Here is a 24,749-nt window from a genome sequence, read left to right as displayed (position 1 = left end):
AAAAAAATATAAGTTATATTTTTTCAAAATTCTAAAAACAATTAACCACGAATACCACGTCTTTGGACTGTATTTTTATACGATCCTACATCCCGTATCTAAGTCTTATTTTGTTTTTTTTTATCGTATCAATAAAAACAAACGCAAAAAATTGTGTTACAAATTTCGATCGTAGTTTTGATGAGAAAATACGATCGAGTGCAATAACACCCACGAATTCAAATTTACTGTGTTTTTCACAAACCAACTCACTTTTCACAGAATATCGCATTTTATTCAAACCACTCCAATTTCCTACTACGGGATATTTATCGTCATCGCTATCGAAGCTCGATAATATTATCGTTCACAACGTTTCTGCGCACTTTTGTGTGTAGTTGATTTATTTCCAATTCAATAATGAAAAAAAACAAAAAGTTTCAAATACAACGGCCGTTTGTCGACACACTTGTTCGACAACCATGTTCGAGAGGCGATCCTGTCTGATTTCATATCTTTTAACTTAGCTGCTAAACAATGTGTACTTGTGTGTGTGTTGTTTGGTTTAACGCTTGATTTCGGTTGGTTTTTTCGTACAATTGTTGCTGGTTTTTTTTGTTGTTGTCACAGAATTCAAGCAATGGCATTCACATGTTACTAAATGTAACTTATTATTTTTTTTTCAAGAATTTGATTCTTTTTCTGTCTTCTAGCCTCTCTCTCCCCTTCTTTATTGTGGTTTATTCTTGTGTAAGTGATAGTGCTGGTCAGCTTTCCCCCTCCTGTTTTCCGGGTAGCATCTCTCTCTATCTTTGTGGAGTGAACGATATTTTAAAATAACAGTAAAATAACAACAATTATCTTCTTCAAGACGGGGGGAAAGTCGCTCACTGCACTGCACTCTTTAAAGTAGTAAAACAAACTCAACCTGCTGCTGGTTTGGGAATTATGCGCGCTCGTCACGTACAAAGTGTGTGTGTGTGTGTTAATGAAGGTAGGTCGTTGTTGATGTGTTAATTTTAAAAAAAAATACGCATCGCGGTTATCGTTCCAAAATATTTGTGTATGCATTCTTTCTTTTTTTTATTAGATGATCCTTCTTCCTTTTGCTGCCATTGTACTACACGTTCGAAACATATAATGTAGAGCAAACGTAAGAGAGAGTGGAAAAAATAAAGATTGTTACTCCTAAACGCGTTTGCTTTTGTAAATCATTTTTGAAAGTGTTGCTACCTTTGCAATTAAAGATATAAAATAGGGTAAAAGTGAATTTTTACAATTTCAAAAAAATAATCATCTTGGCCGGGGAAATCGGATGAAAGTGGGAAACAGAACTTTAAAAGAAAAAAAAAAAACAATTCCGCGCAGAGAGAGTGAAACAGAAAAGCAGTAGAGAAATGAGATGTGAGAGGGAAAAAACGGCTTTCCAGCGCGCACTCGGGGCAGCGCTCAACCACTCTTTGTCGTGATGATGTTGTTTGGCGTCTGGCGCTGATGTGGTTGTTGCTGCTGCTGCTTCTGCTGCTAATAGTTGTATTTGTATTGTTGTAGTAGTGGTGATGATGGATGATTGTTTTTCTGTTGTTGTTGCTGCTGCTGAATGGAGTCCGTCGATGGGTTACAAATGCTGCGCGATTTCAGCGAGAGCCGACGCTGCATCAGCAAGGACTCGTTCGGCGGCGAGAGGCCAACAGTCAGGCCGGCGTTGTTGCCGTTGCAGCCGTATTCGTCGTACATGTCGCTGATGCGCAGCGCTCCAATCATCGACTGGTAGCCGTTCTTCGTCTCTCGCTTCAGCGCGGTAACAATTGTGTTTGAGTGTGTAGGATTATGCTTATACTTATTAGTAGTATTATTTGTTATTGGATCACAGTTCAAAGTATTTATATTTTGTGTCGGCTTGCGCCCTCCTCCTCCAATTCCGTCCGTCCGTCCCCTGCCGGCCCCGTCGTCATAGAGCATCATCATTCCAGGTCCAGCCGCTGGAATCGGCTCGCGATATTGCTGCTGCTGCTGACGATAGTTGCCGCCACCGCTACCACCACCGGTGACACTAACCCGGTTGTTGGTAGTCGTTACTCCCGCTACTCCACGATTGTACTGATGGTGATTAGGATTGTTGTTGATAGATGTGCCATGGATGTAACCCGGTGCATCCGACTTGGCCGATTGTGTCCTGTAGATGACAGCAGAAAAAACAGTTTAATAAATCTATCTATTCGAAAACTGATACATCGGCAGAGTATTCAAAAGGGCTCAACTCTAACTCAAAAGGTTTTTTTTATTCATTGCTTATATTTATTAGGTCCTTTACGTGCTGCGGCCAGGGCAGGACCGGGGATCTTAAACTTCATGCCGCCAGCGCAAGGGTCAGCGTCTTCTGTGTGGCTTTGGGTTCGACGCCTGCATCCAGATGAATTCCGCGTGCTTTTGGCAGCTTCGTCCCGTGGCTTCGTGGGCTCCAGCGCAGTTGACACACCGGCTTCGGCTCGGCGTCTTGATCTTAGGACTCGTCCGTCTTGTGGGGAGTCTCACAGCTCATGCCTGGTTTCGTGGTCAAGATGCAAGCAGTTCCCGCACTGGGTCACGTTCGGTCGCTTGTTCCGGTAGGATTCCCACCGGATGTGATATGCTTTCAAGTGGTTGATGTCAGGTACGCAACAATTTATGTAATTTCTTTTTTTATGTTTAAATCCTTTGTAAAACAGCGGTTCTGCGTGCTTGCCTGTTTGCAGCTCTGCAATCTAAGATCGTCAGCTCCTTCAGCATACCATGGCTTTCGTCAAGCACCAACCTCCTGCCGCGCCGGAAATGTCCCTTAGAGCTAACACCTTGAAGCAAACCTTTTGAATACTCGCCCGAGATATTTGTGGAAACAAATAAGTAAGCAACCAAACCCCGAATACGATACTCACCGTGCATTGTTGGTACTGTAGCCGGTGCCCTGGCGGTGAGGCGATCCGTCGGCCAGCTCGTCGTCGTCATCGTTGTAGAAGTTGCTCTGACGGCTACGCCATGACTGCTGCTGCTGCTGCGGCTGCGTACGGATCTCGATGCTACCCGTTTCGTTATTATTGCTCTTCGGTTGGCGATAGGAGTAAGATTTGCCACCGCCTCCGGTTGACCCGCCGTTCCGATACTGATTATGATGATTGCCGGAGCCACTTCCGCCGCCGCCATTGCCTCCGTTCTGGTTGTATTGATTGTTGTGGTAGTAATTGTTGTACGAGCCAAAGTTACGGTACTGCTGGGGCGGCTGTTGCTGATTGTACCGTGCCCTGGAGGAATTGTTGTAGCTTGGGCCCAGAATCGACGACGGATGCTTAAACTTGTGTGCGTCGTCGTCGCGGCCCCGATATCGCCAGTTTTGCTCGGGCGGAATCTTAACCGAGCTGGACGAGATGGACGGAGGAGCGCTCTTCTCCCTGATGACTGCCAGCGGCGACTCTGGCTGGTTCTGCTGTTTTTGTGATTGTTGTACTGCTGAGGTGATGGAATCGATGCCATCCGCGACGACGGTGGCAGCTTGGACCAGAGAAGAAGCCGAAGTATCCGGCGACGCGTCCGGCGTAAGCGTAGAAGTCGAAGATGACTTTTTGATGGGGATGTACACAGCGTCGGCTTCACAACGCTGAACATCAGTAGAAGATGCTGAAGAGGACGAAGACACGGACGACGGTGACGTCGAGGGAGAGGGCGTCAGCGAACCAACGTCTTCGTCCGCATCGTATCGTTCACCTCCACCACCGGTATTTTGCTGCACCTGAATAACGGAGCTTGACCGGGCAACCGATGGAGGACAAGGCTGTGGTTCAGTTCGAACCACCAAAGTGTCCTGCTGCTGGGGCTTCTCGGGACCGGCCACCAAAGCCACCTCAGGTTCACAATTTGTCGATGGCACTACGATATCTGCTGGTTGATAGATATTTGGCCGCTCCTTGTTCATGTAATCGTAGCGCATCGAGAAATGCTGCAAAATGACGCGCTTCACGGCCATCGCCGACTCGGCAAAGTGCGACAGTTCTCGGGCCGACTGATTGCTAAAAAAGAAAGGAATGGAAATGAAATCAACAACTTGATACAACGCAACGATCGTGCGTCAAAATCGCTTACCGTCGAATGATGCCCGGTGTTTTCAGTACCCGCCGGCGCTGCATCTCCTTGATCGCGCTAGAGTTCACCCCGTCGACGCAGTCGCCCTCGTCGGTGATTTTAATCCACGGATGGTTGAGAACCGCGGCGGCACTGAGCCGCTTGGGCGCCTCCTTCACCAGCAGGCCCCGGATCAAGTCTTTAGCCTCTTCACTCACGTCGATCCAGTCGTTCTCCGGGAAGCTGAACCGACCCTCCTGGATCGACTCGAACAGGAGCTCCTGACAGGTGCGGCAGTTTTCGCCCCGGTTCCAGCCGCAGTCCTGCTCGCAATTGCCGGAAAACGGCGGGTAGCCGCACAGCAGAATGTACGCGATCACGCCCAGCGACCACAGGTCGCACCGCTTGTCGTAGTAGTTCGACTCGCCCACGAACAGGTCCACCACCTCCGGCGCCATAAACTCGGCACTTCCGACCTGGAAAGGGAGAGAGGGGAAAAGGCAAACATAATAATTTAGTGATGTTGAGGTGTTCCAGATTTTTTTTTTTTTGGTTGCATAAATGTCGCATATGCATTTTCATCACTTTTGAGTTATTGATGCAGTTTGGTTAAAACTCGTGTCCTCTTTCAGAAAAGACTAATGCATTCAGCACTTTGTTCTAGAAATCAGGAGTAGCCTTATGCATTTTTCTCAACTTGCTGTTTTTGCATATGGGACATTTTTGCGAACATGGGCAGTATAAGCTATTGTGTTTCATATGTTTATAGGACCTTTAAAAAAAACTCTAGAATTGCACTTTGGAATGTTCTACTCTGCAATGCTATTATGCTTAACCTTAGAATTATTCAGCACAGCATTTCTATGGCATTCTCTATTGCGAGATTCATACAAGAAACTAGGGTTCGAACTGCCAACCTTTGGATTGTGAGTCCAACTGCCTAACAGCGATTCTACCGAGACAGGACTGATGACTTGGACTGAGCCAACGACCTCACCTCTAGGTTAGACCGGGCCGATCAGACAAATCTCGTCTCGAAAAATGCCACCGGGACCGTCTGGGAACAAGCCAAGTCCATCTTGGATGAGACGCAACCATGTATATCACTACACCACCTGTCCCGGCTTAGGCTTAGACATATCATGCTCTCAGATTTTAGATTTAAATAACCTTGTTTTAACTTGCCCTCAAACCTTGAAAAAATAACAATTCAGAAAATATTGTTCAAACCTCCTTCAAACTCAAAATTATGTATTCAAGGATACAAAGAGTACACTTACTTTGGCCAAATTATTTTAGGGACATCACTGAATACGAGCCACTATCGAACATTATATACACTCTAAGGGTGGATTTTCATGGATTTTTCGATGACCGACATCGAAAGCGGCTTTCGATGCTCGTGGTCAAATTTGGTCGAAAACTCATATTTTTCGACCAAGTTAAGTGGTAAAATAGTTTAGATTGATTGTTCATGGCAGTACGAACAATAAAAACAAATACTAATTGCCGGAAAGCCCCGAAAATGTGATTTTCCGACTTTTGATTTTCGATGCACGAGCATCGTAAGATGACCGACATCGAAAGCATAGTCACTACCATGCTTTGCTAAAATGTCAGTGCATCGTAGTTCGATGCCTGTCCTGTCAGCCATATTGCTGCCCCGACACCATGGACACAAACCAAATAACGCTGTGAAATATTTCCGTGAATATTTCAAGCAGGCAAGCGTTTCAAGCGTTTTGTGGCAAACACATGAGATTTTTCCGATGCCAAAATGGCAACAATGGAATCGGCTGATGTTGATGTCGACAAAGTTTTGAAAAGAGGCGATAGGCTACCTCAAATTATTTTAAAGTGGGTTTTTACGTTTTCAAATAACAAGAAAGAATTTTGATTTTATTTCACAGCATGAAATGTATGTCATTCAAGGAAAATGTTGATTGCCACCTATGACACGAGTGTTTCCCATAAACATAGAACATTTTTAAACAGTACGCTAGATCAAAGTGTGTACGGTTTACCATGCACGGAAAGTTGAAAACATGGAAAAAAATAGATTTTTTTTCATATTTATTTTTATGGAATAAATATTTGATAATTGCATCATAGTTCTGGCTGAAGGTTAGAAGAGAGGGAGAAATTAAGAAGAAAAGCAAGTAAAGAAAAAAAAATAAAGAAATAAAGAAATAAAGTAATAAAGAAGTAAAGAAATAAAGAAATAAAGAAATAAAAAAATAAAGAAATAAAGAAATAAAGAAATAAAGAAATAAAGAAATAAAGAAATAAAGAAATAAAGAAATAAAGAAATAAAAAATAAAGAAATAAAGAAATAAAGAAATAAAGAAATAAAGAAATAAAGAAATTAAGAAATTAAGAAATTAAGAAATTAAGAAATTAAGAAATTAAGAAATAAAGAAATAAAGAAATAAAGAAATAAAAAATAAAGAAATAAAGAAATAAAGAAATAAAGAAATAAAGAAATAAAGAAATAAAGAAATAAAGAAATAAAGAAATAAAGAAATAAAGAAATAAAGAAATAAAGAAATAAAGAAATAAAGAAATAAAGAAATAAAGAAATAAAGAAATAAACAATTAAACAAATAAAGAAATAAACAAATAAAGAAATAAAGAGATAAAGAAATAATGAAATAAAGAAATAAAGAAATAAAGAAATAAAGAAATAAAGAAATAAAGAAATTAAGAAATTAAGAAATTAAGAAATTAAGTAATTAAGAAATTAAGAAATTAAGTAATAAAGAAATTAAGAAATTAAGAAATTAAGAAATCAAGAAATTCAGAAATTCAGAAATTCAGAAATTCAGAATTTCAGAATTTCAGAAATTAAGAAATTTCTTAATTTCATATTTTCAGAATTTCTTAATTTCATAATTTAAGAAATTCAGAATTTCAGAATTTCAGTATTTCCGTATTTCAGAATTTCAGGATTTCTGAATTTCTGAATTTCTGAATTTCTGAATTTCTGAATTTCTGAATGTCTGAATTTCTAAATTTCTAAATTTCTGAATTTCTGAATTTTTGAATTTCTGAATTTCTGAATTTCGAAATTTCTGAATTTCTGAATTTCTGAATTTCAGAATTTCAGAATTTCAGAATTTCAGAATTTCAGAATTTCATAATTTCATAATTTCATAATTTCATAATTTCATAATTTCATAATTTCATAATTTCATAATTTCATAATTTCATAATTTCATAATTTCATAATTTCATAATTTCATAATTTCATAATTTCATAATTTCATAATTTCATAATTTCATAATTTCATAATTTCATAATTTCATAATTTCATAATTTCAAAATTTCATAATTTCATAATTTCATAATTTCATAATTTCATAATTTCATAATTTCATAATTTCATAATTTCATAATTTCATAATTTCATAATTTCAGAATTTCAGAATTTCAGAATTTCAGAATTTCATAATTTCAGAATTTCAGAATTTCAGAATTTCAGAATTTCAAAATTTCAGAATTTCAGAATTTCAGAATTTCAGAATTTCAGAATTTCAGAATTTCAGAATTTCAGAATTTCAGAATTTCAGAATTTCAGAATTTCATAATTTCATAATTTCATAATTTCATAATTTCATAATTTCATAATTTCATAATTTCATAATTTCATAATTTCATAATTTCATAATTTCATAATTTCTGAATTTCATAATTTCATAATTTCATAATTTCATAAATTCATAATTTCTGAATTTCATAATTTCAGAATTTCAGAATTTCAGAATTTCAGAATTTCAGAATTTCAGAATTTCTGAATTTCAGAATTTCAGAATTTCAGAATTTCAGAATTTCAGAATTTCATAATTTCAGAATTTCAGAATTTCATAATTTCATAATTTCATAATTTCATAATTTCATAATTTCATAATTTCATAATTTCATAATTTCATAATTTCATAATTTCATAATTTCATAATTTCATAATTTCAGAATTTCAGAATTTCAGAATTTCAGAATTTCAGAATTTCAGAATTTCAGAATTTCAGAATTTCAGAATTTCAGAATTTCAGAATTTCAGAATTTCAGAATTTCAGAATTTCAGAATTTCAGAATTTCAGAATTTCAGAATTTCAGAATTTCAGAATTTCAGAATTTCAGAATTTCAGAATTTTAGAATTTCAGAATTTCAGAATTTCAGAATTTCAGAATTTCAGAATTTCAGAATTTCTAAATTTCTGAATTTCTGAATTTCTGAATTTCTGAATTTCTGATTTTCTGAATTTCTGAATTTCTGAATTTCTGAATTTCTGAATTTCTGAATTTCTGAATTTCTGAATTTCCGAATTTCTGAATTTCTGAATTTTTTTGTTGTGCTCTTCTAAATGCTGCCAAACATTGTTAATATTAATATTATTTTGTTCTATCCGGAAATAAATTTTGAATGGTTCTAAATTAAAAGTTCTCCTGCATTTGTCTAAAATTTTTATCTTTGGTTTTTCCGTGCACGTGTTGCTTTGTGTTGACGTTTCCCCAAGCGTTTCTCTCCCATTTTCTACCGTTCCTTCTTGAAACGCTTGCGGGAAAAATGGCGGTCTGCCCGTTATTTAGGTTTGAGTCATAGCTAAGTCATAACGCCATCCAAGAGCATCGTAAAAATTTCGATGCTCGTGCTTACGATGTCGTTGCATGATCCATGAAAATCCAGCCTAAGAGTTGTATTCCAGGATCTTTGTGACACCACTCTCAGCTTTAAGAAAAATGTAATTACAAAAGCCGACTCGGTCCTGTCATTCTTGAACGACGAAACAGCCTACTTTTCTGTGCCAAAAATAACAAAATCGAATAGTAACCCTTTTCAAAACAAATACTGAAATGTTCTACTTTTCAGCACTGTTATGGATGCCGAAAAGTTTAACTTTTAAGCACATGTTTGGAAAAGTTATACTTTTCATTTTTTTTATTTTAACGATTCATTGACGCAATCTGCCGTTCTACGCATAATTGTCCCATGTTCAAAAAAGTGCAACTGAGATAAACGCGATTGAAATTTTTCGACCGATTTCTGTGTTTCTACGCATAATTGTCCCGTGGGTTCCTATTCGCCGTATGTGTCCCTAATCGCCCCAGTTATCAGTTTATAACCCTTATTTGTGATTATCTTGCTATACAACAGGCAAACAATACATAATGCTTAGTAAAACTTATGATTCCGTGTAAGAAAATACTTGGTGGGACAATTATACGTAGAACTTTAACGATGGGACAAACAGACTTGGTGTTGTTTTTAATGAGTTTCCGAACAAAGTACCAGATTTTATGTGTTTTTCTTAAAGTATACATCAAACTAAACTTAAAAATGTCATAAAGTCAAAATCGTCCAAAAATGACATGGGACAATTATGCGTAGAACGGCAGCAATGCAAAGACATTTGTTATATAATTCTGTTCAAAGGGTGTGAACCACGATAAATGTACGACTCATGCTGAAAAAAAAACCTCTTTTTTGCAACTTGTTGCATAAACTACTATTTTCTTGTCACAAGTTTTTGAAGCGTCTTAATTTCAGGTCTCGAAAACGTTTGAAAAGTAAGGCATCGGATTTTACGACAAAAACTATAAATAAAATGTGTACCAGCTTTATAAGACAATTACTATGGGTTTGGAGAATAGTAATTCTTTGTAAATGTAAATACATGATTTTACTTATATTTTTACCAACTTCAAATAAAACTGACGCCTGTCAACAAAGAAGGCTAAACAGATAAGATATTTTAGGACAAAAGTGACACGCTTCTCGAGCATTCTTGCTGCCAGCGCAAGACTCTCGAAAATGTATTCAGGACAAGTGTTTTCTAGAATGGACAAGTCCCAAAATTGTATCACTTCTTGTCTGTCACACAACGTGTTCGCGACAGAAAAAAAAATCGAGTGCGGGCGCACCCAAAAGTCCAGCGCTTCGACTTTCTATAAATATGTTGATTATTATGCGTGCGGTAGCATTTATTCGATTGAAATTGCAACCCACCAACGATGCTGGGCCAGCACAAACGCACGCAGGCCAAGAGAGCAGTGCGAATATCGCGTCGCGACGCAAGTGTAAGTGAGGGGACTATTTTTAGGCATGATATGGCACAATATTCGTTGATTTTTTTTCTCGTTGTTGTTTCGAAACAAACCGGCGCTGCCGAGCACGTTTTCGGTCAGATACGGAAGCGATATTCAGCTTTTAAATGTGGTTGATGCATTGCGTTTTGTCCGTGGCGAAACTCTTAAAACACTCGCGCGACGACACGCCTTCGCAGAATGAGCAATGAGAATACCTTTGGGTTTAAGTGAAATTTGCACAAGAGAAGGAAATATTGTGACGCAGTGGAATTTCCAAGAAACTAAAAAAATAAAATTTTGAATATTTTTGTTATCCAAAACACATCCAACTATGAGCGAAACTTACTTGCGCACACCGTGGAGAATTTCCCTTATCCCTTTAACCCCCTCCCACCCAGAGCAAAATCGAGATTTTTTACGTTTCACATTATTACTAGACACTGAATTGACCAAAATGGATGAAATTTTAATGGCTGAAAGATAACAGTCTTCATAAAGCTGTGCAGGTTGAACCAAGTTGAAAAATTGCCTGGTCGTCAAGATATTTCATTCTGAAGTTAAAAATGAATAGTGCTCTGGAGTAACTATGGGCGTTAGAGTGTTTAATTGCAGTACAGTCATCCCACAAATTCGGAACACTTTTATGATAATTTGTCAATAGCATGCCAAAAGTAGCTTTTCTGTCGACTCTACTATTTTTAGAACCTTCATTTAGACATTATCTTGCTATTTCACTAGTAAAAGTAGTACTTTTTGAACAAAAAACTTCATTCCAAGACTATTTTGTCCAGAGCAGCAAAACACTGCCTCTAAATGGCCTGTTTCATAATTGTGGGATGTTATTGTGCCTCCCACAATTGTGGAACACCTGAATTTAACTGATATTTTCACAAAAAAAGTTATCAAACCATGTATAATACATCACTAAGCTTGAGTTTCATTGGTTTCAGTGTGTGAAGTCATTATTTGATAATAAATAAGTACTCCTGGAGAGATTCAAAGTTTGTTTACATTCGTAAGAAAAAAGTGTTCCGAATTTGTGGATTTCTAGGGTCAAAGTAATTCTTCAAAACCTTCATATAAAAGTTAAAATTTGCAGATGTTCGATACAGCATTCGAAAGATCGCAAGAAAAGCTTTCAAATGAAGGTAAAAGCGAATCATTAAGTTCAATTATCGATTTGCTATGATTTTTTGAACATTGGCCGATCTGGAAATCGTTCCGAATATGTGGGATGACTGTACGCACCTCCAAAGAAATGTGGCCAAGAAACAATATTGCGAACAGCAAAACAAAAAAGAGGAAAGATCCTTGAAATGCCTAACCGAACAGCTAGAAAATTAATATCAGGCAATGTTGTGATAAATATTGCATAAAGTAACGTTTTTAATGGAAGTTACATATAACTAATCCTCACGGATTTAATGAGGTACAAATGACGATCTAGCTAAATTGCTCTATTATTTCAAGAGCTCAGGATATTTTTTTAGAGATTCTCAGTACTTATCAAATTAATTTCAAATTCGCCCACATCCGGCGTGCACTCGAAGGCGCGTCGTTGTAGCACTCTTCTGTTAATTAAGCTCGAGGTAAATAAATGCCCAACTGGCCGTGCAAATGTTCATATTATTGCTATGTACAGTCGATGGTTTTTTTTTTGCCTCTGTTTTTCGCGAATACAAACGCGAGCTTGTTTGAACAAACTCAGCGAAGCGCGTTAGCAACACACAAATAGAGGTGTGGGTAGGATCTCCAGGAACCTGGAACTGCCGAAATGAAACCAACCATTTCCACGGTGATTATCATTTTAAAATTGCCGCTTCAACGTGGTCACGTATCATTTTTTGATAAATTGGCCCTGAGGTAATGAGCACAACGTAAAGTGTAAACAGTAAATATTGCTGTCTACAGTGCGAGTTATTGCGAATATGATAATGAAATCGAGAAGCTTCGACCGATGTGGATCAATCAACACACAGCGCAAAAGTAGTCAACAATCACATTTTAAACAGCAATTGTAAGGATATTTACAGAAATTTGACAGAAGATGAGATCACAAGTACAAAGTCAAAGTCCGAAAAACATCGCAAAAGACGCATATCGCGCGCGAGCATCACACAAACACATCCCAAACCATCGTGCGCCACCATTCACTGAAGGTGAAAGTTTTGCGATGGATTCATTCTATCCTAGAGCTCATCGGGCTACTTCCGAGCCAACCTCCTCATACCCTTTCTTACACAGTCCACAATCGCGTTCGACAGCTTCAAGGAGATCAATTTGAGCTATTCATTTAGTTGAGTAAAGCTTTTCTGATGTCTTTACATGCGCAAACGATGCCTTCCGAGCTGCGTTGCCACGATAAAGACTTATTCAATCGCGGTGAATTTTTCCACTCACACATTCATCGGCGTGCCTCCCAAGCTGCGGTGATATGAGTAAAAAATAATACAGAAGATGTTCCTGCCAAGAAAGGCAAAAGCACGTTTTCTGCATGCTGCCAAACGGAACGAAAACATTCAGCGCGCTGTGGTTGGTTGGTTGGCTGGTGGGTATCGTCGTCGTCGCTCTCGCTCACTCTTCTAGCTTATATTTGCCGTCTTAATTTTATTGCTTAGCTGTACATAAAGTATGTTTGTAAGTATGCTAGACCGGCGGCGGTGTAGGTCTGGCTAGCAAACCGGTAACACTTACACACACCCACATGAAACCGGCTTTTGTAAATCTACTTTGGATAAGAATCTTTGGAGCTGCGAATAGCGAGCAACAAAAATCAACCCGTTCTCGATCAAAACACCTTGGGAAAGGGTTAGCAAAATTAGAATTCTCTGGTCACACAGGTCGATATCAATCAGGAACAGCAAAGTCGCTGCCGGAGATGTTTTGCCTTCCTTTTTGATTGATGAGATTGTGGGAGCGTCACAATTAGGGCGATAAGTGTGACAATAAAAAGCGTTCAATGGCAATGTTGTTTTGGTGTCTGTCTATGGGTCTATCTTGTATTTTTTCTTGTTTTATGTTTATCTTCACTTATTTTTATTAATTTTATATGCAATTATCTTTTGTAGTTTTTCTTTTATATGGGCACTTTAAGTCCTCTTGTACAAACTTATATCATTGTTTTGCCTGATTTCAGAACTAACAATGACAAACCAGGGTTAATGCATCTTTAAAAGAAGATTTAAATTTCACACGCTGAAAAAATCTTAAAGATATTTTTTATCGTACTCAAGATATTTGAATAAAAAAATATATATAATTTAATCCCCACATATTCGTAATGTGGTTCATTGAAAAAAAAATGCTGATTTCTGCATAGGAAACCCATGACTCATAGGTTGTTTTGTTGTTAACTCATAGCTCCGAAGGTCATCAGAAAAAAATATTGCTCCTATGTACTTTATCATCAGCTCCCCAAGGGCTAAAAATGAACGGCATACATGGAAAGGCGAAATGTTACTTTCGGAGTACCAATCGAGCAATAGGACTCCGATAGCAAAAGGTTGGAATCACTGCAAAATGTTTCTGATCGAAAAACGTGATTTGTAAATCGTGAATTTGGTGAAACTGCTGTTCTTAATTTTGTTTTATTATAAAACGAAAGTTTCACAAAACTTGTAATGTTTGAAATCTTGTTTATTGTTCGAAAATATTTTAAATTGATTTCAACCTTAATCTAGTGGAGTCTTGTCGCTCGATTGGAACACCAAAAGTAACATTTCGGCTCTCTACTAAAAATGTACTGTTCTATAATCTGGAAAGTACGGTTAGGGGTGAATAATTTTAAATTAATAAATTTTACCCGAACTTTCACAAGCACATACAACAGTAAAATAAATTCCATGAGTCTCACTGTTAGCACCACTTAATTTAAATGTTTTGGCTATGTTTACTAACATTGATTATCTACAAAAAGAGGCAGGCTTACATCACTAACGTTTTACCTGTGAGTTTACTAGTGAAATCATAATTTCCCCTTATAATCATTAAACTAACTTTTTGAGCATTCCTGTTGCAGATTTCTCTCTTAGTGAGTGTAAATAAAAGCTTTTTTAATAACTTATATTTCCATCTCTGCCTCATTTTTTTTATATGAAATTTCCTGTTTTTATCTTCTTTCCAATGTTGTGAACCTTCGTTTAAGCAATTTGCGGCCCTATAACGGAGATAAAGTGTCCGAGGCATTGGTGGAAATTCAATGTCCAAACGAAGCAAAAAATCGGAGCGTGTTGTTTGATGATTCATGCTGTAGCTGAAGCGCAATTCAGCCCAACGAAGCTTCTCTGCGGTCAACTTTACGCAGTAGGCCTGTCCACTGTCACGTTTGTTCAATGGAACGCTATAAATGATAATAACTGACAAGAAGAATGCTAGGCTTAATTTATTCAAAGGCATTCTCCAGGGTTCCTTTGAAATTGGGTATGATTAGAAAAGTTTAAATTTTCTGTTTAGGGGAACATTGTAAATTTAAAATGAAGAATTTTGTTTTAGATTAAAAAAAAATATAATTACCTATGGCACATAACAAAACATCTCAAAATTCTTTGCAGTTGAGTAACGGAAAATGCCAGAGGTAATAAAACTTCTTCGGAAAGGTGTTTTCGACAGTTCATGTAAGTGACATGAAACGTGACAACATGAAACATTTTTTGTGATGTAAAATATAAATGCAAAAAACATAGACAATTTTTACATGATTTAACACAATTGCATTATTTTCCGACATTTACAAAAGTTTTGGTCAACAAATTTAAGGATATTTTTATGCTATTTTTCCACAATGGAGCACCCCCAGTCGAGCAGTTTTTGACAGTTCGCTCCATAAAAAATACATTGTAGAAAAAAGCAAAAACTGCTCGAATGGAAGTGCTCCATTACAATTCAGACCAATTTGGCCATCATTCCTTAAAGGCAGTTTATTAGGTAACAGCTCCCAATTTCGCTTAAAACAACATAAATTCGCACACAGCAATCAATCGAAAGATTAGACAACACATTTTCGAATTATGAATCTACGACTGGTGCTGCAATAGAGATATCCACGCTCGAGAGTGTGTTAGTTTGTAACAAGATTACACACATACATAGGCAAATCGAGTAGAATGATTCGTCTGTCAAAATCAGCTGTGTCCTTTGTTATACCACGAGCACGTGGTAAACAGCTGGTTTTTACAGGCGATTGATCTACTCGATTAGCCTATGTATGTGTAAAAATAGTATAAACAAAATCAGCTGCTTGGAATTCAACCAATCACAATCGATCAAAACCAAAACAATACTTTGAATACGAATACTAACACAGGATCATGGTGTGCGTGAGAGAATCCGTGGAGATCTCTATAGTATTGAATTTAAACAGCACGTTCGATTGAATCCCCTTATCATTACTAACCACCACAAACGGACGACCCACGACTGCTAGAGCTGGCCATCCATCACAAGTGTGGTGCGGTGTGTGTGTTGTTTTTTTTTAAATAAATTGCTGACCTCGTTTAGGTGTTTCTTTGCAGCAGCAAAACAAAAACACGACTGCGACGACGACGACGACCAGGATCGAATTGGACGGATGGACGAACGGAACACGCGGTCCGTGCAGTGCCACAGTCAGAAGTGAGCATCGTCTCGACCACAACAAAAACAAAAGTTAAATCAGCAAGAGAATGGGATCGCGCTACAAGAGTGTGTAATTTGTTTATCAGTTGTCGTCGGGCTTTGGTTTTACTTTCGCCTATCGCACGATGACGACTTTGGACGTCGCGGCGTGGCACGTTTTTTGTCGAGTCGAGTCGAGTACAATAACACTTTTTAATATAGTATAATTTTGATAAAAGAAAACTACTAAAAACAAACGACGAGCGACGAGATTGTCCAACGCTAGCAGCCGGCGACCACGCTACAGAAATTGCGCAGTTAATCTTGGAGGACGACGACGACGACGACGACGACTGTCGTGCCATTATTTTGCAAATGAAAACAGATAAACTCACCATTCTGCTGGTGGTACGAGAGAGAGAGAGGAGACTGTGTTCCATGTTTTCGCTCGTCGTGGGTGGAAATTTTGCACACAAACAAGACCAAGAATGCCGACACAGAACGAATAAACAAGTCGCGTTCTCGAGTTCTACGAGCCTTTCCAAACCGGTTCCAAATACGCGCTAGAATGCTGAATTTATCCAGTTCTAGAAATTGGTTTTATTTTTTCCGGCACGGCGTAATGTGTGGAGGCTCGACTGGCTGGTTCTGTTTGCTCCAGAAAACAAGTTCTTGAAATGTCGTTTCTATTCTGTTATGGTAATGCACTAACTATATTTAGATGGAGTTAGCCCCTGTGGCGGATAGTGAATAACTTTTGATTTTAAAGTTTGATTATATTCAATAACTGAAACTTGTTTGAAAAATGCATTGGTATCCTGAGCATAAGAAATCGAGTGATAAATAGTTAAATATTGTGGAGTTTTTTATTTTCCCTAAAAGAGCACGCAGCTAGCAACATCTAAACTTAGAAACATGTACCCTCCCTGTAAAGGCTTATGAATAGATCTCAGTTGAAAGGTGTTCCAAATCTCTGAATTGCAAATGTAACATCCTGGAGCAGAACTGTTAAATTCTAATAAACACCAATTGAAATGAATTGAATAAATAGTTAAATAGCAAGTTCCTATGAAATTTGTCTATTTAAATATCATAAATAGGAACTTGTTTTACTAGAATTTAACAGTTCGGCTCTAGGATGTTGCATTTGCAATTATTCAGAGATTGCAGGGAGGAACTAAAAAACGGATGGAATAACAGCTGTACCTACTAAGAAAACTGATTGACAATTTTTATTCCTACATCCAGCCTGTAGTATGCCTTGACCGGCACAGCTGATGCACACCAGTCTAACCCCGACAAGCAAATCAGTCGGATGTAATAAACAGTTTACGCTACAGCTATCTGTCGTTCTGTAGCCTAGCAACGGCTCTAACAATTCACGACGAGGAGAAAAAAAATAGCATTTCAGAAAAGTTCTCGAAATGGTCCCTAAGTAGTATTATCTTATTTCAGCCCACGTTATAGCACAATGTTTAAATCTTCAATCAAACGACCAAGAAGAATATTGTTTAATCGGCGAAAGAGGTTGAAGGTTCTTTATAGGGACATTTACCTACATAAAAACCTAAAGGTCGCCGAGCTTCCGTGGCCGTGAGGTTACGTGTTTCGCCTTGTAAGCGGAAGGTGATGGGTTCGATTCCTGTCTGGCTCGGCAAAGTCAGATCCCTTCAAAGAGTAAATTAGCTCACTGGAAATACTGACCGGTAGGGGATGGGTTTCGACTAACGGCGAGCTGGATTTCCAATCCAGAGGTGTGTTCGATTCTCGTACCGGGATGATGATTTAAAAGGATGTGTTCTTCAGTGCAGTATAGCCGCGGAAATTGACAGATTGTTTCCCCTAGCAATTAGCGCACATAAAGCTTGACATGTACTGCTGAAAAGCACAACCTCCTTCACTCGGTAGAGTTGCAGAAATACTTTTTGACGGTTATGTGACGAACAACAAACTTACCGGCGTCAACAGTTGCGGCGTGGCCGTCGGCGACGAAATGTTAGTGGTGAACTTGATCCCAGAGCCGAGATCGAAATCACAGATCTTGATCGGACACAGCTTGTCCGGGTAGACGCACAGGATGTTCTCCGGCTTCAGGTCCCGGTGGGCGATGCCTTTCTTGTGCAGAAAGTCCAACCCGGAGGCGATCTCCTTAATGATCTGGGCCGCATCGTACTCGGAAAAGCACACGTTCTCCTGGATGCGGGTCAGCAGCGGTCCGCCGTTTATCTTCTCAAACACTAGGTAAAATTTTTCCTCGTCCTCGAAAAATTCCAATAGCTGCAAGATATTCGGATGGCCCTGGCAGTGGTGGAACGTTTCCACCTCACGGAACACCCGAGCCCTGGCGTGACCCGGGATCTTGTCGATGATCTTCACCGCGTACTCCAGCTCTGTGTAGATGTTGATGCACGTTTGGACCGAAGCATACGCGCCCTCACCAAGCACCTCGCCGGTCAGCTTGTACAACTCTGCAGAGAGGAGAAAAGACAATTGGGAACAACAATTAATGAAGCTGCTCAACCGGCAGAGGACAATATCTTTCTCTCTCTCTCTTTCCCTGTCTTGCACTTACCTTGGAAGCACGATGATTGCATCGACGAGCTGGCCCGTTTCTTCCTGCGTCGCTTGCGCTTCATCTCCTCCTTGTGGCGATTGAAGTCGGCCTGGCGCTCCGCATCGGTCATCCGTACCTCGTTTGACTCATTGCCCGATATCTCCTCGCTGCTGTACCGGGCTACCTCGGCGGCGTTTCGCGAATCTATAATTACAAAAGGAAGCAGATTTGAAAAACGGGCATGTTGAGGTGAGAGATCGATGCAGCGCAGCGCAGCACAGCACAGCACATTCCATTCCACGCTGAAATGCTGGCGTTCGCGCGCGCGGCGTATTTACGGGTTTTGGGGTCAAAATGTAGTTTTCAGTTATGCTTGCTCTTTCTCTATCTCTAGTTGTGCACAGCCGGTGATCGATAAGTGCATTAGCATACAGTTTAAAATTTATTGCGTTCCGTGAGAGTATTTTTCTTATATAAATTAAAATTGATTTTAGTGTAGATGAATTTATTTGCAGCATCCTTAAATTTCAAATTCAATATTGTATATGATCTCATTCTAGCTCATCTAACTCCTTGAAATACTGCTTAGAAGAAGACCTTGCACGAGCATTTCATTTTTTAATGTTCTAGAACTACTTGGTATGAAAGTATAATACGTACTGACCCTTTATGTAACTTTTTTAATCCCCGGTCCTAACCTGTTCTCGCCACCTAATGTTCTGGATCATTTATCAACTCCCAGGATTCAGAACTCAGACGTCACACAGCTCAACAGTAAAATATTTTCAAATATTGATCAATAGTTACGTAAACCTTTCCCCTGTTTCGTTAGTACGAGACCTCATGTTCTACCGGTTACTTGGCGGAATGATACCAATAGGAGCCTACATGACTCGGTCCAGTTGACTTAAAAAAGCATCTACAATGGTATACGATGGATACGTGGGTTTACTTGTCGGGTTATCCAAAGATCTTCTGGATTCTAAGATCAACTAGCCTAATAAGAGAGTCTCTATTGGTATGGTCTTAGTTCTATGGTACATATAATTGTCAAAAACGGAACAATGCAATTGTGTGTGTGTGTGTGGTCCAATCCAATACCCGCTAACCGGTAGCGAAATTATGGGAAAGTATAGTTTGTATCAGACTTTGTATATGCCGAATGCTAATACAACTTATCTCAGTCCCGGGTATTAGGTGGTGATAGACCTCGCGCTGCTTCCAACGACCCATTTCAGAATGACAGAGCTCCTTGCGGTCCAATTCCGAGGTCGCTGGGCATTGTTCGGCCCCGCCTAAACATAGAAGCAAGCATCTGAAGGAAACTCGATCTATATTTAGACTTCCAATCCCGTCAGTCAAATCAGGGATCAGCGCGTATTTAATATGAGAAGAGATAACATGTTTCAACACTACGGATCAATTCACTGCTAGAGTGTAAACCTTCTGATGGCTGACTACTTAGCGTCCCAGACCACCATTCCAGAGGTTCACACCTGATTCATTTTCGTTTTTGTTCATTTTCAAAGTTCAAATTCCTGGTTCCAAATTTCAAAGGTACCGGCCGGGATTTGATCGCTGAACCTTCTGCTTATGAGGCAGAAGCCGTAACCATTAAGCCACGGAGCCGATTCAAAAACGGAACAATGCAATTGCTTGAAAAAAAAACTCATGCTAAAGGATTGATCACTCAAGTTTCAAGGGATTCGAGCCGGTAATCTCTAAATTGTTAAATCAAGACCGATTGATCCACACATAAACGACGATGCACAAGAGAATGTTTGTTTATGTTTCATTCAGGTATTGTACTGGATAGGTAAAATTTCAAACTGTATGCAATTTATCCTCCCCAAAGCTCAACATTTTCAAAACACGACCAGCAGCACGTACAACATTCGCTTATTGCGTGTTAGAGTTTGGGATGTTTTTGTTGTTCCTCTTTTTCAAAGAAAGGAAGAGAAATAAAAAAAACAACCCCTCGGACTGGTATTCGTGTTCAACAGCATACTCCCTTCAATTCATTGCCGTATACGGTGTATACCGAATTTCACCGATACACGACACGAATACCAAGGTGCAAGCGAGCAGCAAGACAACCGGCCACATTACACAAATACACTCGCGTGCCCTTCGACAAACCGTGCAAGTAACTTCCATCGCTATGTTATTTTTTCCATAATATTTTGGTATAAATTTCAAAACGTCGATGTGTGCTGCTTAAGCACGAGTAAAGATGAATAAAAAAAATAATGGCCACCTTTAAGCGACCGTATGAATCACTCATCAACCCAGCAGCTACAAAATAAAGCCGGTTTTTGAGGTTGTTTTCGCTAAAAGTTCAAAAAATTGCTCCGAACAAGCCATATGCAAGAGTTCGGTGGCGGCTCGCAGCAAACGACGACGCTGCTGGTGAGGGGCCTGCCACGAATTTAAAACGGTTTTATGCCACCAGCAGCAGCAGCCTTCGACCACGAAACTGGCTAACGGCGACGGCGACCAAACTCGATCGCAGAGTGCATCGACTCTGGTTTTGCGTAATATGCCAGAATCGTCACAGCTTACTTCGTCTGCTGGTGCCATTCCACCGTGGAAAGTAGCGAAACTTTGGCCGGCGTGAATCGAACCATTCACTGAAAAACAGACACTTGTGACCAAAGTATGAGTGATTTGAACCATGAAACGATGTTCAGTCAAGGAAAGTATATTAATACTTCACTGTTATTCGAGAAATGAACCGACAGTGACCGATAACACATTGCACCGATAAAAATATTCTTTGTTTCCGGTGTTCTACATTCCGCTATCAAAAAATTGAATCGGGATTAAGGCCAATGATATTAATGTCTAGACCAAAAGCAGCTTTATTCGAAAGTTTAAAATGAAAATCCCTCTTTTCCGTTCTGACAATGGCAGCGCTCTCATCTCATACATCGATCGAGGAGGACAGAGCAAACCGGTTTAAATTTCAGAGAACGCAGTTTGCTGTCGTTCGACTCTCACCGAATGCTGATGAATAAAATAATTGAACGCAATTTTATGTACCTGCCTTTGCTGTGAATCTATCCCAGTGTCTGAAAATTCTTAAAATTAATGTTATCCTTTCACTATTTTTAAATTGAGATTAATACAACAGAAAACGGCAAATTTTCGATCTCTGTACCAGTACCATAAGTAGGTACACTGGTAAACAGCATTACACTTTTTTCAGTTCACTTTTGCACACTTGTATGGGATTTTTCAGTTCAAGTATTATTACACGAAAGTGTGTAATCATACTTGAACTGAAAAATCCCATACAAGTGTGTAAAAGTGAACTGAAAAAAGTGTAATGTTGATTATCAGTGTACATCCCCTTTGCTGCATGAACTGAATTTGGAATTCGCTAGCATTTAGCGTGGCACTATTATTTTTTGCTGGTCTCCTTGCGCTACATCTTGCCCTAATTATGCCATCCACAGAAGAAGGGAGAATATCAGCAGCTGAAAGATGTTTGACAAGAGCACTTTTTTGACTCGAGGTCAATGCACTCCAGTTTGGCAGACAGATACAGTCCAGACGCAGTTTTTATCCGAAGTACTTCGGAATCTGTGTGATGCGAGCTCCGTCACCGTTTTCACACCAGCTTAAACTGTCAAAATTGCACCAGCGTTTCAAGGCTTTAAACGCTCATGGCTCATGGTATGCCAGATTTTCAAACCAAATTTGTTTTTTCAAAGTTTTTTTTTTTAATTTTATTATTTAGCTTTGTAGATTTCATTAGAAGCCTTAAATCTAATGAAATCTACAAAGTTGTTCCCCATCAAAAAAATCTATAAACAGTAACGGATCCAAAATCCAATACAAAATTGAAATCGAGTGGGCACCTCGAATTCTCAACCGAATTGGCTGAAATTTTCAGGAGAGCTTATGTGGATATAAAACTATAATATTCTGCCCGCCTATGCAATCTAGCTCAACTTTTTGCTTTTGTGGCGCACCCTACTCCCCACGTGTCCACGTGGTTTATGGATGGTCCCACAGGGAAATGAAATGTTCTGGGAGAAATTTCAATCAACCAAAGTCATTCATATTTAAGGTTGAAAAAAGGTGCAGGTGGTTATGTTCTACATGACCAATATGATAAAGAACTTCGCAATTCGCAATTTTCAGTGTAAGAACGGACCTTGACCGATCTTATGCACTAGGTTCCCGACGAACACGCACTGCCCTTACACCTACATCTCACCCTTGCTCTGAGTCAGTACCAGCAGCACGCTAGAACACGCTTTGAGTGTTCGTACCAGGCATGCACACCTTCTTTTCCGGTTACGCATTTTAACTCGGCCGGGGGTGGTACATTAAGTAGGGTTTGATGTAAGTATAAGCGCCTAACCTGTCGTCTGCCTGTGTGGATCAATCGGACCGCGCTCTGGACTCACAATTCAGAGGTCGCTGGTTCGAATCCCGAGGCGGACGCAAAAAATTCTAAGTGTAAAATATAGGTATTCGGTGCCCTCTCCCCGTGCCATACCTTCACATTTAGGAGTCCCGGGAGGCGGAGTCTTGTCGCAAAAAGAACGATACACACCTGTGGATCCGTTGACGAAACCGCAAGGTTTAAGAGGGCCACATTATAAGGTGTTACGTCGATTCCGTTTTTTTATAAGCGCCTAACCATTTAAAGTGTGCCTATCAACTTTCATTAAAGCAAAAACTGTTTTATTTTTAGTTTGAATTCAAAAACTTATTGTTATTTACTGTGTATTGTTGTCTCCTGAAATCTTCCCTATTGTTGAGTCTGTTTATCTGTTGCTATTTCTTTTGTCGTGGTGTTTGTTACAATTTTTGGTCCTAAGCATGTTATAAAAGTTTACCAAAAATACAATAGTAATATTTGTGTTAATCCTTTAACCATTCCATAAATTGAGTAAGGGCTCAAACCTCACTTGTTTGAAAAAAAGGGTGAAGATTGAAAACAATTGACAGTAGAAGAGAATTTATTTTATTAAAATCAAGTATCAATAGTAAGAGAATGATGAGCGTATTTTGAAGAATAAAAATGAGAAGCTAGATGTATTAGATGTAAAATTAGAAAATAGTTAATAAATAGAGATACAAAACATGCTTAGATTATAGTAATGATAATTTATAGGACAAATAAAGAATTAATCAAATAAATAAATTCGCAATAAAATCAAAAAAGATTAGGCGAATGATAAATAGACTTGATATTACTAGTACATTAAGGAAAAGTATATTTTTAAGGAAAAAAAACAAAACAAAGTTTGTTACAGCAGTATCAATTGATAGAAAAGAGTGGAAAAGCTTTGAGAGATAAGAGAATCAAAAGTTAGTAAAATTAAAATCAAATGTTGGATATTGAATAGTAGAATCAGTGAAGAATTGGGAATCAGAAGAGCAAAATAAAAATAGGAGATAGGTGGTAGCTGAGAATGAAGAGAAGAGAAACCCCGTTGTGCGATGTTTCAGGTACATCCACAGCAGATGACTCAACATACTGCGAATCAAAACAATACCGTCTACAATCACAAATTACTTCCCTTTCCCACATTGTCGCGCCCCTTTCTTTTAGCCGTCTCGCCTCTGACCCGCGGTGGTTTACGATCCGTTTCCACAGGCCACCAGCTAGGTCATCATGAAAACCAAGCCAACGTGATGACCAATATGACAAAGAGCAATTCGCAATTCGCAATTTTCAGTGTAAGAACGGGCCTTGACCGATCTTATGCACTAGGTTCCCGACGAACTGCCCTTACACCTACATCTCACCCTTGCTCTGAGTCAGTACGAGCAGCACGCTAGAACACGCTTTGAGTGTTCGTGCCAGGCATGCACACCTTCTTTTCCGGTTACGCATTTTAACTCGGCCGGGGGTGGTACATTACGTAGGGTTTGATGTAAGTATAAGCGCCTAACCATTTAAAGTGTGCCTATCAACTTTCATTAAAGCTAAAACTGGTTTATTTTTAGTTTGAATTCAAAAACTTATTGTTATTTATTGTGTATTGTTTTCTCCTGAAATCTTCCCTATTGTTGAGTCTGTTTATCTGTTGCTATTTCTTTTGTCGCGGTGTTTTGTTACAATTTTTGGTCCTAAGCATGTTATAAAAGTTTACCAAAAATACAATAGTAATATTTGTGTTAATCCTTTAACCATTCCATAAATTGAGTAAGGGCTCAAACCTCACTTGTTTGAAAAAAAGGGTGAAGATTGAAAACAATTGACAGTAGAAGAGAATTTATTTTATAAAAATCAAGTATCAATAGTAAAAGAATGATGAGCGTATTTTGAAGAATAAAAATGAGAAGATAGATGTATTAGATGTAAAATTAGACAATAGTTAATAAATAGAGATACATAACAAGCTTAGATTATAGTAATGATAATTTATAGGTTAGATAAAGAATCATTCAAATAAATAAATTCACAATAAAATCAAAAATATC

General features: G+C 38.8%; 1 protein-coding gene across 1 annotated transcript in view; it reads right to left on the bottom strand.

Annotated features, from left to right (window-relative positions):
• Nucleotides 1-597: 597 nt before the first annotated feature.
• The window catches only part of LOC6034765 (serine/threonine-protein kinase MARK2), a 35,307-nt gene continuing 11,155 nt past the window's right edge, over nucleotides 598-24,749 (bottom strand). The window contains exons 2-6 of the mRNA XM_038249155.1: nucleotides 18,321-18,506; nucleotides 17,705-18,216; nucleotides 4,093-4,547; nucleotides 2,895-4,019; nucleotides 598-2,155 (exon numbers count right to left, since the gene is read on the bottom strand). Coding sequence (XP_038105083.1) covers nucleotides 1,504-2,155; nucleotides 2,895-4,019; nucleotides 4,093-4,547; nucleotides 17,705-18,216; nucleotides 18,321-18,506 — 2,930 coding nt within the window. The 3' untranslated portion in view covers nucleotides 598-1,503. The remainder of the gene's footprint in view (nucleotides 2,156-2,894; nucleotides 4,020-4,092; nucleotides 4,548-17,704; nucleotides 18,217-18,320; nucleotides 18,507-24,749) is intronic.

The sequence above is a fragment of the Culex quinquefasciatus genome, chromosome 1, assembly GCF_015732765.1.
Source record: "Culex quinquefasciatus strain JHB chromosome 1, VPISU_Cqui_1.0_pri_paternal, whole genome shotgun sequence".
Classification (NCBI taxonomy): Eukaryota; Metazoa; Arthropoda; class Insecta; order Diptera; family Culicidae; genus Culex; species Culex quinquefasciatus.
Note: the sequence above shows the minus strand (reverse complement) of the source record. Positions and strands in the feature narration are given on the sequence as shown.